At 42.2% G+C, this 19310-nt stretch overlaps 1 protein-coding gene across 2 annotated transcripts; it reads left to right on the forward strand.

The window, feature by feature from the left end:
* The first annotated feature begins 5053 nt into the window (after positions 1-5053).
* On the forward strand, positions 5054-19151 carry kiaa0232 (KIAA0232 ortholog). Of its 2 annotated transcripts, XM_041030901.1 has the most exons (8): positions 5054-5191; positions 7370-7940; positions 8356-8496; positions 10392-10461; positions 10572-10656; positions 10807-14185; positions 14382-14490; positions 15919-19151. In XM_041030901.1, the coding sequence occupies exons 2-8, from the start codon at positions 7704-7706 to the stop codon at positions 15933-15935; spliced, it is 4038 nt and encodes a 1345-aa protein (XP_040886835.1). In that variant the 5' UTR covers positions 5054-5191; positions 7370-7703; the 3' UTR covers positions 15936-19151. The 2 variants fall into 2 exon arrangements, with proteins under 2 accessions (XP_040886835.1, XP_040886836.1); XM_041030902.1 differs by lacking the exons at positions 5054-5191; positions 7370-7940; positions 8356-8496 and adding an exon at positions 9355-9411.
* The last annotated feature ends 159 nt before the right edge of the window (positions 19152-19310 follow it).

Consider the following 19310-nt stretch of genomic DNA (forward strand, 5'->3'; position numbering starts at 1 on the left):
ATCAGTAACCTTTCACCGTCAGCAGACAGCAGACAGGTTAACACAGGGCACCGAGGCCATGCTATTTGCATTGAGAGCACATTCATGTCTGCGCTGTGCTGATAACTGGCTCTCTGTGGACAGACTGCGGCCACATGATGTAATCCACATTTACCTGCTTTTACAGCCACTTGCCTGTGACGTAATTAAAACTTTGCAATGTTTGTGCTCTGTCCTGATGCAAACAGGCCTGTCTTTCTGTGTCATTCTCACACTCACACACCTGCCAAGCACACACTGAAACGCACGACAAGGAGACTTTGTCCTTCTTCTATCGTTTTTAATCCTTTAGAGGGGGACACATTTACACTGTTAAATTAGTCTGTTATCTTGGACTTATATCACCATCAGCACCCACAGAAATCCTGTACTGATCCCTGTGCCTTCAGGTTTTCTCTCACTGCAACAGGTTTGACAGTAAACTAGTTTTAAAATCTGTAGTTTGAATCTTTGAGATCCTTAAAGTCATTCTTATAATCATACACCATTTCCCCTTAACTCAACAGTCAAATATCACCTCATCAAATGATTTGTTTGAATGCCTGGTTGCATTGTTTTACAATCTGTAAAATGGGATACTGTTAGTTGAGAGCCTTGAGTCAGGTTTACCAGTGGCTTTGCATAATTATAGGAAGAGACCAGTGACCCAAAGTCATCAGATTGCGCTCTGTGCTGGAACAATAACCGAGTCACAGGGAAATCGGCTCCTTTAGATCACCTGCTAAACAAAGATAAAGACGATCACATATGTTTACCGCTGAAGTTGACCTTTTCAAAGTGCAGTCAGTCTGTGTCAGGCTGCAAATAGGCAGACGCACACTGCAGAAAGAACTCAGTGACCTTCTGTACGAGTATGTACTGCTAGTGGCAGAACAAAGTTTACTGCTGGTAAATCATGTCGTATAAAAATGGACACTAAGTGATTATTTGTGTCTCGCCAAGTGTGATTTATTCAGGAGTAGTTGAACTTTAACTTTAGTTTTATGGGTAAGGGGCTGTAGGCTAAATATACCTGTAAGGATATGGGATACTTCTTCAGTAACGTCTATCCTTTGTAGAGAGAATGAGAATGATGTGCAACTAATGTCACCATCTGGACTCAAACCAGGGACGCTGCACCATCAGGGACACCCCCATACATTCTTTTCTATCCTGAGTTCTTCATAAAAACAACATGGGAACTAAATCATAAATATTTAGTATGGAGCAACGCTTCCCCTCTCACTGTTTTAATGTTTCGGTCCTTGATGAGAGTTTGCAGCCTGGTTACTTTTGCAAGACCTGAAATGACTACAATAAGAAGTAATAAAAAACAAGAGGAATGGAAGAGCGGAGCAGTTTGTCAGCACTGCAGGTGAATTACAGTTTGTTTTCATTGTGTCTCTGTGTGGCCTGAGGTGAGGTACGGTATACAGGCTGAGTGCCAGTGGAAACATTGCGCAACTACGGGCGGAGGAAACAAAACATCACAGCATCAGACGCAGTCACTGTTGCAACAGTCTGTGTGAGAGCACATCCAAATGCATGTATGCACTCAGGCGCGCATAAAGAGCCCAGACGGCAAGCAGACAGTGGTAAACAGCTCTGGAGACAGCAAAGAGGAACCAAAGTCATATGGCTTTGTTTGGGGCGGGATTTGCATCTTCCCCTGAAGATGCTGATTGGTCTCTTTGATTAATACTTCATGCTGCGATTGGTCTCTTCAAACGCAAGTATTTAAATTCTGTTAAAGGATTAGAGTCCTGAGAAGTGTGTCAACTTCCCAGGAGGCGAGAATGGGTTGCTGTTTGCTGCACATATGGCATCAGTCCCTCCTATAATGAATCCTGACATGTGACTGTGTTGGTACTGGAGACGGTGATGAACGAGCTTCATGGGTTCAGTCAGAGGATCGTGGGGATAAAATGTGATGAACTTTTGTAGTAGTCTGATCAGCTCAGATCTGTCCACCTCTGATGACACGCAACATTTTCATGATAGACCTGATCAATACGGCATCAGCTGCTTATAATGAATAATTCCCAGCAACGACTGTCAAGTATTTCTTCTAATAATCCAGTTGTTAGATTAATTATTCATATTCAGTGATCATCAAATATTTAAAGACAACAAATATGTAATAAATATTATAAATAAATGATGCCACAGCTGAACAATGTCAGCTGTGGCATAACTACATGAGTGGAACAATGTCAGGCTTGACTGACAGTATGGAAATGCTTGATGTTGTGTTAGGACAAGTAGTCAAATTGAAGGAAGTCAGTGTGCACAGTGCATCACATGTCTGTAGTTACCTAGCTGCGACAAAGAAAGGATTTACCTCAGTGACCCACCCTGCGGGTTGTCATGATAACAGGCCTCACCTCAGACATAGCCGTGAACTCGCCGTTCAGGTGGAAAGCAAAGCTAAAGCTTTGTGGGAAACATTTTGCTTTCACAACCACAACCACCGGAGAGAAACTGCCCAGTAGACCTCTTACCACTCCCCACCACCACTACCCCCCCCCCCCCCCCCCCCCCCCCCCCCCCCTCCAGGGAGAGGATTATGGGTCATCTTTTAACTGTGCCATCTGCTCCAAATTGACTTTCAATTAACGCTGGCAAATGAGAAAGCTGTCAGAGCAAAGAGCGGTGCAGACTGAGATGTTGCTCTGCGACTGTTAAATTGTTGACTGTCACTGTGCTTGCGGCTGAGCTTCAGATGAGATTTTATCAGTGACAGGAAAGACAGAGACAGTTGGTGTGATGGCACTAAATATACAAAGAAAAAAAAACCAACAGCTCTGGTATTAAGCCCTCCAGCTTATTATTTCAAAGCTTATGAATGTGTGTATGTAGCATATATTGATGGTAAAAACAAACACAACTTCCTCATCGATTAGCCCTCTGTGTTGCAGAGGGTCAATATGTGTTTGGTCCTTTGCTGCAGTGCTCTGGCTCCAGATAAAAATCACAAGCACAACTCAGCCCAACATTAGTCTGCTAACTGGCCCTGTGGGACTATGGTAGCTGTAGTAAAATTCCACATATTGCCTTTATAACATATGAGCTGCTTTATAGATTTTTTCTGTCTCAGTCAAACAAACAAACGCACCCCGAACACATGTTTGTACACTCCCCATTTCAGTGTGTGTGTGTGTGTGTGTGTGTGTGTGTGTGTGTGTGTGTGTGTGTGTGTGTGGTAACAGGAGTGCAAACAGCTGGTCAATAGGCCTTCTCCTGTCCCCAGGGATCATAGCCCCTGGGGTCAGAGGGCAGATGAAGTGTGCCACACTATAGACCCTTGATAGTGGGCAGGTGGTCAGTCTAAAGAATAAGCACCACACCGAACACACCCACCCACACACACTTAGTGGTAACCTAGAAGTTTTGAGAAGCAGGGAAAGGCTTCTGGTTCAAGTTACAAGATCTCACAGTACAACTTTTGCTCTTGAGGAGCAGCAGTGCTATAAATAGTACTGGTAGTAATGGTAACACCACAGTCAGTAGTAATGGGAGCAGTTAATAGAGGTACAGTAGCAGGAGCAGTACTAACAGTAGTGATGGTATTGTGTCTAGATGAAAAGTTAAGAAGGTAAGAGAGGAAGAGTACCCTGCTTTGATCAAACAGTGGTCCACAATAAATCAAACAGAAGGTCCCAGTGATACCAAATTAGTTAAAATACAAATAATCAATACCTTGGAAAGGACATTTTCTGACAGAGGGTCATTACTTCTGTTGTGCAAATGTCCGAATAGATGAATTGTCTTTATCACAGGGACAATACTGATGAGTGTGAAGTGGTCAGAATCTGCTTTATCTTTTGTTACTGACACCAAGAAATGGCAGCAGCACATAATTATTTCTAACAGTATGTCTCAGATCTGTTTACCAATAATTAAGCATTTGATCACGTCAGAAAAACTACAGTATTTAAATAGAAACAATTATAACGGGAATCTGAACTAATAAAAAACTAAAGTAAAATTCAGTTTGCTTGCTTTGTCAAAACTGTAACTGAAAAAAAAAGTATTGTATTAAAAGGAACTGATGTGGATTGATGAGTTTGTTTATGGAATAAACTCAAATCTACAGTCATAAAAACAGCAAAATTGGAAAGATATGTCATCCCTGTTGTAGTTTCCTGTGTAGATTCGCTGATCATGTGTGTATTTTGTGTTGTATAGTATGACTAGCATTAACAATGCCACCATTTTCATGTTTTTGTCCTGATGTGCAATATGAACTGTGGGACCATATAGACACAGGAGTGAGCCTTTCATAATAATGTCCAATCAATTCAGTTTGCCACAGGTGGACTACAGTCAAATTCTAGACACATCACAAGGATAATTAAAGCAAACAGGATGCACCTGCCAGACTTTGGAGTTCTATAGCAAGGGGTCTGGATGCTTTTGTGAATGAGAAATTTCAATTTTTGTTGTTGTTTTTTTTTTTAATAAATTTGCAAAAACTTCTAAAACCTAAAAAAAAATCTCTCTGTTATTATGGCTTATTGAGAATGGATTGATGGGCAAAAAGAGCAATTTTACCCATTTAAAATTAAATCTGCAACACAACAAGTGTACAAAAAGTGAAGGAGTCTGAATAGTGGGTTTCTTTTGTAATATTTATTTCTGTTCTATATATGTGTATTTTACAAATTCGTCAAACCTGAAACCCAAGAGAGACGGCTCAGCCATTAATTTAATTTCCAGTGCTGGGTTTAAACTGCTCAATTTTACTCAGCATTTTGCTTTAGCTTGAGTACAAATGATAAGAGTACTAGTTGGGCTTCTGATGCAATACCCTAGCGGAGGAATCAAACCCATACGAACAGGACGGCGGAGGTTTGTGTTGCCTAGATACGAACGCGGAGGGTGGCGCATTCAGTAGTCCTTCTCTAAATGAAACTGGCTCTTTGGGAGCGGACATTGTGGCTCTACGTAACTCGTGTCATCGATGAATGACCTTTCTCCTGCTTGAGCCCGAATGTCGCCGGTTTCCTTGACGTTGTTGAAGAAGCACCGAATGTGAGAACAGCGCCATTTCTGTCGGCGTCCATGATACGCGATGCTACCGCAGCGGATTCCAGAGCTTGAGCTCGGAACGGCAGCGGGAGAGAAATAGCCGCTCCCCTTCGCTGCTCCTCTCTACTTCAGCCCACGGCAGGTAAGTAAACCAGCGAGCCGGGTGGCAGATTTCTTTTCATACTGTGGTGTTTTTGTCCTCGTTTAGTGTCTCATGTTTAGTCAGCTTACTCTTTCGGTGTATGACGATATGGCGCACATTTTTGAAGGGAAAACGTCTGACAGTCCTCTAGTAGTCTACCGGGGCAGCCGCTCCTCCTCCCCCTCGGTCACAACAACAAGCGTACGTGAAAGCTAACGTTTGTTTGAAATTGTATCGGGCACCTTTGCCGTAGTGTTCTTTCGGCCATTTCGTGTGTTGTGTTTTCGACTGAAACTTTAAACTTGGCCTTACGTTAGCGTGTTGCTGTTTGCTACGCTGGCTAACTCTTTAATGGAGAACCGTCGGGGCTTTAATGTCACCGTATAGAGGCAGCCTCCGTTCACCTGCCCGACACATACCAAAACTAACGTTAGTCTTCGTGGGGACGGGAAGATATCGCGATTAAACTAATTTAACTAAATGTTTCCTGTCTCATCTGCATGATGCATGCTAGGTAATCGTAAAAAACAATAATAAACGGCATATTGACGAGGGGCTCTCGGCAGCTAACTTGGCTAACTTAGCTCATTAGCTAAAGGTCGGTGGTCCAGCTAACCTTGCCGTTTGACTGCCAAGTGACGCTAGCTAACCGAAGTTAATACCACAAGTCAGTGCAACGTTAGTTGACACTTCAGCTGTTACCAAATCACCGATTCTATGGTATATTAATATGATTGTGACATCAATATTCAATCTCAAATATCGTTCATAGTCCAGCAGTGTTGCGTTAATGTCAGAAAACCAATATCAGCACAAAGTTACAGTACACCGGTAAGTAGGTTGCTCGTTAGTTAACTCGGCACTAACGGCATTATTTAGTTCCTTTCCACGGTAGAGAATGTGCCTTTTAATAATGGATTACAGGATAAAGTTGGTATGTGGACATTGCAGTCCGGAGCTAGCTGCCGGGGCTGGTGTTCACACCAGAAACAGCTGGGTTGTAGACACTGGTCAGCCATATTTAGCAATTATCGATGAAGCTAGCGAATCTTTCAGCTGTTGTCCATCTGTATTTACATAACTGACACAATGTTATTCTGTATAATGGGGTTGACTGCCGAAACGGTGTGGTTGCATACTGCAAAGCTTCTTATCTTGCCCTTTTGACGTCTCTAACGGGCAACCTATAATATGTCAGTGTTGAATGACGACCGGGCCAGCCAATCAAATCGGTGCAGCCTCCATTTGCTCTTCGCGTCGGTTCCCTAATCCACTGCTGCCATACGAAACACATGCACTTGACAGCAAACGTTTCCCACATAGTTGTACTCAACTGCGGGAGTTTTCTTGTCAGTTGTTTTGTCATGGACATTAATCCCGGGCATTTTTTGTTTTATTACTCACAATTGAAGCTACACATCTGTTGATTTTTGTGATTGCAATGGAGAGAATGATAAATAAAAATAATAAGTGAAATGGTGCTTCCTGTCCGATTTTGTTTTGTAAAAAAAATCCAAAACTTTGCTGTAATCGAGATGTTTCAACAGGATGTAGTCATGACCACATCTCCTGTCACTTCTAGAGTTGGATTCCATTTATTAAACATTACATATATATATTTGAATAACTCAGATATTTGAGATACATCCACATTAATGGGAGTTGGGAGTGAAGTTTAGTGAATGAGTAAATGATAAGTCTGCTCTCGTGAGTGTGCTGTATTTTGAGAAAAAGCCACATTACTATGGTTTAAACCCAAGCTTCTGGTGGAGCGTGAAATGTCAGTAATTATTGTTAACCTGCTTATCACTTTAAAGCAGACTCACCACCATAATTTGTCAAGATCGCGGCTTCTTTCTGCATTATTCAAAGGGCTCATGCTCTCTCAGGAGCCCATTAGCTCTCTGGTAAGCAGGGCTATGAACAGGAACTAAAGACGTATCTGAGATAAGGAACAAAGCGTACGTGCTGCAGTAGTATCTGTCATAACATTTGTCGTAACGCTTGTCCTGTTTCTTTCCTCTCTATAATAAAAAATATATAAATTTAAATCCTGAAAGCAGTGACCTCATGCCTTCATGCATCCTTTTTTTCAAATATAAGGAGTCCTTGTTTCTTGCTGATTAACTCTGGGTGTGTGTATGTATATTTTTGAAATGTTTGTTTGTTCTGTTTCAGGTTGTGCCGGTGAAGTGAGACGTAGCCCCAAAATGGACCCCTCCAACTGAGACGCAAACACATCTTGTGTTTTGCCTAGCAGCTGAGATCTATCAGCAGCATAAGCCATGCCTGACGAGTAAAATATCCTTTTTTGCTCAAAGCAATAAAAAAAAGAAAAAAAGCCTACTACATGCCTCCCCATGTAGAGCCCCTTCAGTGCGTCCTGCTGGAGTGACTGCCCCCTCTTCCAGATAGGTTCGGCCTCATCCTCTTCATACCCTTCTCCACCGACCACCCAGAACTACCCATCACAATGCTGCTCTACCTGAGAATGGCCAACACCTGAGGTCCCATGCGTCCAGTGAGCACCGATTCAGACGGTCCTGCTCCTCCTGAAAACCTCTCTTGCCCCTACCCCCTCGTGGGCCCCCTGCCTGCCTCAAAGATGTCCCTGCTCCAGTCGCTGGGTCCAGTGCAAAGCTGGCTCGGCCAGGAGCTTGAGAAGTGCGGGATTGATGCCATGATTTACACCCGCTATGTCCTTAGCCTTCTCCTGCATGACAGTTATGACTACGACCTGCAGGACCAGGTGGGCTCTCACAACCTTACAGAAATATTTCTTGTCAAGTCAAAAAGATTATAGCATTATTGTTTGCATAGTATGTTGTCAAATGAATGGGCAGTGAGTTTTATTCTGGAGAGGAAGTTGGTGTGTGGAATATAATGGCCTCATTAGAGGAAGATATCAATTTGCCAGGAGAGGATAACAATGGAGCTTTTCTTTCATGTCATGGCACTTGTACCACTGACTAATTCCTCCTTTGATTTCTGTCATTTTCAGTTTACATTTATTGATATGCCATGATTGTGTGTAGAGTCCTATGGTATGCAAGCCTGAATAGAAGTGTATATTTGTAATCCTTATATGCTTTGCCTTTTTCTATGTTGCTATTTATCACTTGTTTATCCTTTTTCACTGACTTTTCTTGGTTTCTTTCTGAAAGGAAAATGACATCTTCTTGGGCTGGGAGAAGGGAACTGGGAAGAAATGGGGTAAGAGTAAGAAGAAAGGAGGGACTGACCTGAGTCTTGAGGAAATGAAGAAACAAGCCGCTGTGCAATGCCTCCGCTCCGCATCTGATGAAGTAAGCATTGTTGTGCCTGATTGTTGTAATCCTGTGATTCTCATTATGTTCCAGGAGTGGTCAAATTATCCTTGATTATTTTTTTCTGAGATGTAAAATAATAATTACCTTAAAAAAAGTTTTGCTTTGGTGGAATGCAAACCAGTCACTACTCATGCGTTGAAGCATGAGGCTTTTGTGAGACTTTTGAATGAAAAGCATTCTGAATAGAGAAGGCATGAGAGTGTCATTTGTCTAATTATGTCAGGAATTTGTTACTGTAGTATTCCTTGTTGCTTGTTAAGATGCAGTCATGCAGATATTAATTGCATGAATCAGGGTGAATAGTTAGTGAATAAAGCCTTGTCAATGTGGGAGGCTAAAGCATTGAACAAGGGAAGATCTTTATTGTAAATGCATCCTCACCTCATTTGGCTGAGTGGACACACTTTCATTTTGTCTTCATTAGAAAGGTTATATTTAAGTCAGCAGTTAAAAGTTGTTCGTTGACATAAAACAACGCTGTCCTCACTCCCAATGCATGACCTTCAAAGGAATGGCATTTGTATGTAAGGATCTCTTCCTGATGTGTATATATATTCTGTGCCTCTTTCTGAGTGAATCAGCTTCGGAGAGATTTGCTGACATTTTTGTCTGTGGCCAGCAGTAGTAAGGGAGGTGTGCTTTAGTTGAGAATGACACAAAGTTGGGGGGGAGGGTAGGGGGAAGGGTCTGCAAGGCAAGAGGAGGAGTGTTGAGCTCCTCTCTCTGGGGACTGGACTCTGCGGTCTATTTTTTAACCAGCACACGCTGCACGGGATTGCAGCAGTGAGCAGCAGACTCGGTCGGCTGTCAGCTGACCGGCATTAGCACAATGATGCAAGAGGAAACACAGGGCAGGAGAAAACCTTGCTTTGCTTTTCATGAGGTGGCATGGTAAGGAATGTTATGTTCTATAATAGTGAACAGAAAAGGAGTGAGGTAGAGAGTGTGGCAGGACTGATACTGAGGAGCAGCTATGTTGTGATTTGTGTGAGCCATTTGTTTCGACAGTGCCTTCTTGGTCTAAGCTAGCATTTTAACATGGTTGCCTTGTTTATTTCAAACCCTTGTTGTCTCCATGTTTTTGACATATGGCATTGCTCATTTTGTGAAGGTATTAAGCCAAACATGATATGTAGTAAATGTTCAGGGTTTCAGAACAGAGGCAATCACTTGTGCTACTGCTTAGCCTTTTTATTTTTATTTTTTTGTTTTTTTGAAAGCATTTCTGCACCATAGCTAAATATAACACAGTCATTGCCAAGCATGCCTAAGCTCTCACAAGTCAGCTGGTTTGACTTGTGTCAACCCCGTGCCTTTCATTCTTTCTTTTGAGTCACATATGGGGTCAAAGTAGCTGTTGGGAACTCTGCATTTTGACCTAAGGCTCTTGGATCTCTCACACTCAGTCATGGTGGTATTTGGAAATAAAATAAGGAAAGAATTATGTTGTGTTTTAAATCTCAAATAGTAGCACACATTCTGGGGTTGAGGCTCAGTGTTTCATTTAAAATACCTGTGCATGATTTTATTAAGTCGATTGATTCCTACAGTCCCTACAATGCAATGCTAATACTCTTATCATGGTGTTGATTGACAGTGTCATTAGTCATCAATTGTTTTCATTCCAATTTCTGCAGATACAACCTTCACTAATGTTTATATGTTAACATGCTAAGACCAGTTCTAACTACTGTTCAATCAAGGTTTTTTGTAACATTCACAGCTATATCTGAATATCAAGTAGTGAAATGAATTGCAGGATTATTGACTGGTCACAATGTTTAGATTGGTAGTAAGATATTTTATAATTGATCACAGTTGGGACAATGTGTGACTCAAAAATCTGTCTTTTGTCTTGTTCTTCTGTGCAGAACTCTGGAATTGAGAGCCTGGTTGAAGAGCTTTGCTCTAAACTTAAGGACATCCAAAACAAACAGAAAGGTTTGGTTTGTTCCCTTAACTCTCATGTTAAGAACTTTTTGATTAAAAATAGATCAAGCTGAATAATAACTGTTCTAATATAATGTCTTATTGTTCACTGTCTTTTACAGAGGAAAAACAGATTCAAAAGAAATCTGATGGCTCTCAGTCTCCAGAGCGAGCTGAGTCCCCCTCTTCAAAGGACCAGGTGGAAATGTAAGCTACATCACTGTGGACATGGTCCACCTATGGGTTTCAGTGTTCACAAAAAATGGCTGCCTGACACACCCATATTTACTTGTTTATTTAGATGATTGTTTATATGAATGCATTAAAACCAAATTTTCTTGTGTTTTGTGACTGCAGGTATTATGAAGCCTTTCCTCCTTTGTCAGAGAAACCTGTTTGTCTCCAAGAGATAATGACGGTGTGGAACAAGGCTAAGGCCTGCGCATACTCAAGTTCATCATCCTCTGCAGCCCCACAGACCAGCACAGACACCTCTTCCCCAAAAGATTGCAACAGCGAAGGTGAGGCTGCAAAGGAGCGAAATCTCGAGGCATGTGGTACCATCACTACTGTGACCAACGAAAGAGGCCAGCAACGACGAAGCAAGAAGGAGAAAGAAAATCGATACCATGGTGGTGCAGCAGCGGAGGAGAAGTCTACCGTCCACTCTAAGAGGCAGACCAGACACAGATCTGAGGGCAAATACAGACCCAGATCCTGGTCTTCTGGCTCTAGTGAGGCGGGATCCAGCTCAAGTGGGAACCAGGGTGACACTAAGTCATCCAGAAGCAAGGCAGTTAGAATAAGGCACAAATCCAGAGAGGCTGCAAAGAATAAGAGAACACGCAACAGCGGGCAGGTGAAGCTGCAGGTGAAGGTAATCGACAGAGAAGAGCGAAGAAACACAGGAGGGAGCAGTAGCAGCGCCACCGGAGGTGCTGCCAAACAACCACAGCTTTACAAAAAGGGGAAGAGACCGCTGAAGGAGATTCGTAAAGATCCAGGCTGGGTGGAAGCAAAAGAGTCAGGAGTTGAGGCCAGAAACAAAAAGGAATATATGGAGGAGCCACTTTGGTACACTGAGCCCATCACAGAGTATTTTGTACCTTTCAGCAGCAGACAAAGCAAGCTGGAAACAAAATATCGAAGCAAGATCGACTCCTCGGACGGCTTTGCCTTGTCAACCGACATGGAGAGGCTGCCAGAGAGAATCCAGGGAATCTGCATTGCCAACGAGAGCTACCAGAGAGCATACCTAGCAGCAGGCTCATTTGTGGATGGGCACTTTGTGGAAGGGCCTGGTGAAGCAGAAGATGAAACTGCTGAACTCACTGGGACCTCAAGCTGCCCTCAGCCAGAGGATAGTAGAGATTTAGATGACAAGCATCTGTCTGAATTCACTCACTTCTATGAAGTTGATATTTATCAATCCATATTGGATACTAGTGCCTCAGACTCGATACAAGAGAGTCGGATCTTAAGCATGATTCGACAAAAAAGCAAAGAGCAAAGAGACGTTGAGGCAGAATGTTGTTTAGTGTTAGATGGCCTTGAGCAGCAAGGGAAAAGTGCAATACGGGCAGACTCACAGGAAGCTTCGGGATCTGTTGGATTCTTAATGGAGGATTTTGAAAACATGGCTCAAGTGTGGGGATGTTATTCACCATCTACATCAGAGGATATAGATGGAGAAAGCTTTGTCGGAGACTCTCCCATTCGACTCTCCCCCCTTCTCGATAGTGTTTCATTCACCCTGAGCAAACTATCCGGAAATCTGGAGGAGCCACCTGTTCCTGAAGCCACCAGTGAACCATCTGGTTTGAACTCATCCTGCTTCTCTCTTTTTGAGCTGCAGTATGACAGCCCCACTTTTCCTTTTCCCCGTGACTCACTCACCGTTGGTCACGAAAACAACACAGATTCTAGTAGCTGTCTCGACCCACATTCTAATAAACAGTCTCGTTTGCTAATATGGACCAAAAATAGTGCCTTTGACGAAACTGAACACTGTTCTAACCTTTCAACGCGAACTTGCAGTCCGTGGTCACATTCAGAGGAGACTCGTTCAGACAATGAACAAGGAAATGCTCCAACAGAGGATGCTGCTCAAATTGGCAACGAAGAGATTGATTGTATAATCCCTCCTCTCTCTGGTACATATCTAGAGGATGAAATCTTGGATTTTTTGCAAGAAGACGCTGGCCGCAAGTGTGAGGAGGTCAGTGTTAGCACAGCATCCAATCAGACCTTCACCAAAAAATCTAAATTGGAGTCCATTTGTGGTATAGCATTGGAAGAGGATGAGAGTAAACAGTACAGCACTGGCATGTTTTCGGACAACACAAACCAACAGAGTGATGATTACAGCTCAGGGATAATTAAGGACATTTGGACTGCAATCGGAGATGGCAAATCTGTAATGTCAAGGCAAGGAGCAGAAAAACCAAGCGAGGGGCTTTTCTCAGATGAGTCAGGCGGCTACTGCTGCAACTGTCTGGAGGTGCAGGCGAAAGGAGTTCCAGTTCAGGGAGCTCAGAAAAAAGCAGTGCAGCGGTCAGAGTATCATCTTTGGGAAGGCAAGAAAGAAGAACAGGACTTAGCCAAAAACAAACTCTCCAAGGTAGATGGTGCTGGGGATTACATGACTCCGTCCAAGCCCTGGGACTTGAACTCTGACAAGGAGAGTACATCATTCATCCTGGGAGGGGTGTATGGAGAGTTGAAGACACTAAGTGATAAAAATTGGGCTGTTGTGCCGCCAAGTGACACCCAAGATAGCCTGCTACAGTGTGCCGCCGCAGCTGCATCTGCTTCTAGCTCAGACATGCTTACCATCACTGGCACAGATGTGTTCATGAACACGAGCAGCTGCTTTGCCCCTGGGCACAGGCCCCTGTGGAGGCCTCTTGTGTCCTTTGGGCAGACTGACCAGGCCATTAGAGGAGGTGGAGATGGATTGAATAAGGGATTTTCTTTCATCTTCCATGAAGATTTGCTTGGATCCTACGGCGGCTTGCGTAGTGAGGAGCAAGGTTTAGAATACCCGTTTGCATCCTTCAACCTAAACAATCCCTTCTCTCAAGTCCTCCATGTTGAGTGTTCTTTTGAGCCTGAGGACATGGCTTCTTTCAGTCCAGGGTTCAAGCCCAAATCTATTCTTTGCTCGGACTCTGAGAATGAAGCCTTCCACCCACGAATATATGGCATCAACCGGACGCAGTATAGGGCCATTCGCATTTCCCCCAGGACTCATTTCCGACCGATTTCGGCCTCAGAGTTGTCTCCTGGTGGAGTAAGCGATTCCGAGGCTGAGACTGACAAAGAGGAGATGAGTTTTCCCGTCCTGGCGCCGGTGGACGTCTTTGATGATCCTCAGGCTGATCTCAAACCTCTGGAGGAGGATGCAGAATGTGAGGGCCCTTATTACGGGAAGTCAGAACTGGAATCTGGTAAATTTTTACCCAGATTAAAGAAGTCTGGCATGGAGAAGAGTGCCCAGACCTCTCTGGATTCACAGGAGGGCTCCAGTACCCTCCTGCCAATCGCTGAGCAAGAGATTTGCTTAGACTGCAAAACGGCAGCAGCTGCATCAACTGCAGGTGGACAGGCGGACGTCTCAGTTGGCAAGATTCAAAAAGAGGAATCTTCAGGAGAAAAACAGTCCTGCGTATGTGCACCAGCAGGTCAGATCCCCAAGTATGGGATTGCTTATGACTTTGTTGGAGATGTGCCAGAGGTGAGGGTTTCTTTTAAATTATTTCCTCAAATTATCAGACTGTTGTAATTGGTGTGCTAGAGAATTTTAACAAAAATACAGACTTAACCATGCGGTGTTTCATAATCTTTCATAAGCTGTTTTCAGGTTCCACCTGTGATGTCTCAGGCAGCTGTTTACTGAAACACACTAACCACTTCTCATTTGTCTTCTTTAGTTCCCTCTGTTAAATATAAGTGGACAGGGAGGAACTGGCAACCAGCAAGATGAGTGCTGGTGGCAGAACACACTCTGTTCCCCCATTTTCCCTGGATCTCAGTGTACAGGTAAATGTGTTAAGAACATTTTTACCATTTCATTCATGATACCTTTTTTTTGGACAATATATGTAACCACTGACACAGTGAATGTTTTTGTCTTTATTTTATTTCAGTTTGAGAGACTGATCAGTATCAAGGGTTAAAGTCATTAGGTAACATACAACTTAGTGAACACAATGAACTGTACATACAGTATGTGGTCCAAACCAGAGTATGGCTGGAAAACTGTAGTTTGAAATTGAGAAATCTACAGTTTTTAGATTTGTTATTTTAATGAGCTGCTGCTTGCCTGTTATTTTATCAGCAAATTGTAGGTGGACTTCACCTCCAAAGCACTTGTTGTTGTTTGGTATGAACAGAGGCTGTCCAACAAACGCACAAATCTTCCTTCCACAGACCCACACTGACACTCTGCTCTCTATAGATATGAATCCATGCTCTAGCCCCATGTAAACAAAATATATTTAGTCCAAAGGATGAAGCCTATCAACAGTTGAAGTTGCCAACAGATAACACAGCAATAACAGTGATGGCCTAAATCTAAACCACAAGCACATTACTGAGTAAAGCTGGTTTGGGTAACAGAAAGGAAGGAAACAAGGAAGGAAATGAAAAAACGCTACACTTCCTCTGTTGGATCCAGAGCATGGCCAGCCCCACAGCAGTATTTACATTGTGCTTTCTCGCATTCTCTTAAACATACTTGTCTTACCCGGCCACTGTAATACAGCAGCACCTACAGGATCTAGCTACTCTCAGCAGTTTAACAGGTATATTAAGTGGACGGTGTAAATTTACAAGCTCAAAAAGAGGAGATCAATGTTAAGTGACCCAAAATAAAATACATTTTATTGATTGTAAGCATTGATTGATGTCAGTTTGAACAAAGAATGATCAGTCACTGACTCTGTGAATTCCTGTTATGTTAAAATGCTGCTCATTAACAGTACACAGTAGGCAAAGTGGCAAGGTATACAATACAAACACACTGTCAGGGTCTCAGACTTTTTCCACTGGGCACACTCAGTGTTAAGAGACTGATGGATCAGCCAGATATTGACATGTGAGATGTCAGGGCTCAGCAGCCATTAAAATATGTGAGCTATCTGAATAGTATCCCCATTTTTGGTAACAGCTTCCAAAATCCACAGGGTGAGTGGGGTAAAGGCGTTTACAGTGGCATTCAAGCTGAAATTCCTAATTAGGTCACAGAATCTGAAGGGTCCCAGCAAGACAGTTCACAAACACTGTAAAGTCTCTGAAAATGGTCACAAAGGGACATTAGACTTAGTAGTTAGAGCCTGGCACTATAGACTCTGCAGTTTGAAAACACAACAGGTGCAGGAGGTAAAGGAAGCAACAGCAACAGTCAGGTGCAGCATGGGTATTTACATATGCAGCAATCTAACACCTTTGCCTGACTTCCTTTTCCAGGGAGCAGCAACATTTGAATACTCCAGTTTTGCAGAGGACGCCTGTCTTCGAGAGGAACCCTTCCTCTCCTTTTGTGACTGGACCTCTACCAGCAAAGATTCAGGGTCATCTCAGAGCTGGAAAACCTAATGTAGGCTAATTTTCTGAGACCCCCTACCCCACCCCCGCCCCCTCCAAAAATCCCCGCACATAACCCTGCTGGTTTTCATTTACTAACTTAAATCCATGTGTAATCAACAATCAGATCAACAAAAAGTGAGTGAAAATGGGAAAACTCAAAAAATATGTTCTGTCTTTGAGTGATGCCATGTGCGGACATGCATTTTAGGCATTTTTAGAATTTGTTTCAGTTGATTCTTCTGTACACTGATCCTCATTCAAGTCTCACAGGTAGTAGGGACAATCTTTTGTTCTCTCCTTGTCAGTTTTGTTCCCACCATTTTGCTTTTGAACTAGGTTACTGGTAGTTGGTGGTGTCTGAATGGTTGTGCATGTATGTTTGTCCAGCCAGTCTCACTCTTCTTTTTCTAGTTAAACCTAATGTTGTGTGAAACAACTGCTATCGCATCCCCTACTTTCCATCTTGTGTTCAGAAAGACTATATAAGGATGTTGCGAATTTTTGAGTTGTGTAAGAATTTGAGAGTTTAATTTAAATAGTTTGTTTGGAAGACTTTCTGAATGTGAAGTAGAGAATGTGTGCAGCTTTCTTCTAAATATCCGTAAATTCCCCATGTGTGAAAAGTTATCATAAATGAGTCTGATTTTTGAATGGTGATAGTCTTTCAAAAGCTAGTAGTAGACATAGTATGGTTTGTGAGGCTAAAATAAAAAAAATACTTAAAAAAAAAACAGGAAATCAAAAGGAGTTTTGTTGGCAAAAATACTAATAATCTACTTGAAATGCAATGCTGTAAAAGAATTGGGGAAAAAAAAAACTAAAGTTTGTGTTCTGGGGTAAAGACCCTTCATGAAAAGACATGACTACAGCCATTTCTGCAGACACCTGTGTTGCAACTGAATGAAACTTTGTTTTATTATTATTTTTTTTTTTGTAATTTCTATGGTACAGACTATTGGTGCTATAAATATGTTCAAAAATCTTTTGAAGTTGCAGTTCCATTACATGGCTGTGATAAGTAAATGGCAGAGCCCAGTTTTGTTCGTAGTCCAGACAGTCAGACTCCATGAACATATATTTTTGCGAAAAATTGTGAAAAGAAGAAAAAAGATTTGCCTGATCGCGGTTCTTGCTTAATGTGGCTTGGTTTTTATTTGAAGGTAACCACTTAGTTGTCAGGCCTGCAACAGCTGAAGAAGAAATGCTCGCAGGTATATAAATCTCACGATTGTTACGCATCCTTTCAGTTTATTGTCTCCAAGCAGGAAGGACAAATTCAGCAACGAGTGATGGTTCACTGTCCATGCTGCAACTAAACGAATCTGTAACAAAACAAGTGGCGGGGCAATGGTCAAACCAAAAACATGGCATAATTTACACTAAGGTACAAATGCTTTTTTTTTTTTCTTTCCATGTGAGGTGTGTTTTTATTTTTTTTTGGTTTACAATATATCTTGTTGAAATATTGAGTAATGTCTCACTGTGTGTGTCAGCATAGAACTTGTGAAGGCACTGGGTCAGAGTGAGTGTACTAGAACTTTATCTCAGAGAAATGTGAGCGTATGTAGAGACATACATTCACAAAAATATAACAGATTAACGCCCCTGGAATTTGAAACGCACCCTGAGCAAATTAACTCTGAAACCCGTGAGGTGTGGTTTGCTGACCCTTCTTGTGACCTGTGCTTAAAAGTTAAATTTAAGTTAAAACATCTGCAAATACGTTTTCCCCCAGTGTTTTTGTTTTTTTTCTTTACAAACAGGTTTTGAGGACAGTAGCAGGTTGACGTACTCGTCACATCACACCTTGAAACTGAAGCACAGATAACTAAAATCGTCCCCTCCATTAACGGGTAATTAAATATATGTCAGCAGCTTGAGCAGACTCGCTGTAATGCACTGTCGCAGGTGAAGGTGTCTCTATTGCGGGCATGGCTTTGGAAATGGCTTCCTCGCTTAAAAATGCAGAGATGCTAAAGGGCCTAGGGCTTGTTCGATCCAATGCCAGTTTGAATTGATTAAAAAAAAAAAAAAAGGTCTCCCAAGTAGCTGAACGAAAGGTACTCAACTTCAGGGTCTTGTCACCTTTCTTTGACAGTCATCAGACACTCAGGAATTTTTTAATATAAGCATACTGCATAATCTACACTCAGACCTGTGACAGTGCATTGATGCATTAATGTAAAACCTTTCTTTGATTGTAGAGCAGAAATTATTGACAGGAATTCTTTCCAGGCAAACCACAGAGGTGACTGTCATTAATTTAGAACTCTAGGTTTAGGGAAAAAAAAAAATAAACAGAAAAAGAACTAAGCCATTGTAGATTGCATAAGCAATGCGGAGGGGAATTCAAATGCCCTGAGTCCTATGCAATACCTTGGCGCATGTAAACATTCAACAGTATATGGAGAAAAGTCATTCAGTTAATTTTGCATGTTGATTAATTTTGAGAGAGGGACACCTGTGAAAAACAAACAAACAATGGAATGTCTCTAAAAATGCAGCATGTAAACATCACACTCCATCTTTTTATGTTGGGTTGAACAAAATACTTTGGTTTAAAAAAAAAATAAAATAAATGAGTGAGGTTATATCAGTGATTGAAAGAATGTGATTATGACTGTGTGTGTGCGTGTGTGTGTGTGTGGGAATGTGTGTGTGAGAGCATCTGTCAGTGAATGTGAGCAAAAAAAGCTAAGTCACAAAAAGCACTTACATGGGAGTTGAAAGGAATGCATCACACCTTTCTCCATTTAATTCTTCCATTTTGATAGGCCGTGTTTAAAAGGAAAACAAAAATTAAAAAAAAAATACACGTATGACGAGAAAATGCATTCAGTGAGGGTATATGCATTTGGAACGACACTGACGGGGTGGCTCAGTTTCACTTGCACTGTGGTTTGAAGAACATATCCAGCACTGAAAACTTGAGTTTTCCTCGTCTTTCATTCCCACCTAGATGATGCTCCTTCACCCTCACCCTTCCTCTATGTTCCTAAGTCCCATCTGTCCCGAGTAGCTGTGTTGTTCTAATTTCATGTACACCCTGAGTAAATTATTTTGTTTCATTGTGGATTTTCTTAACATCTAATAAAGGAATAAACCAAACCTCAGCCTCTGAACTCCCCTGTCTCTCTCTCTCTCTCTCACTCTCTCTTTTTCTCTGCTTCTGATTTTGCTTGTTGAGTATAAATCTCAGGGTGGTGAGGAACAGCTTTACTTCTTAGCTCCATCCTCCATGGTGACACTAGAGGGCAGGGTGAGGATGCTGA

Source organism: Toxotes jaculatrix, chromosome 23 (genome assembly GCF_017976425.1).
Source record: "Toxotes jaculatrix isolate fToxJac2 chromosome 23, fToxJac2.pri, whole genome shotgun sequence".
Taxonomy (NCBI): domain Eukaryota; kingdom Metazoa; phylum Chordata; class Actinopteri; family Toxotidae; genus Toxotes; species Toxotes jaculatrix.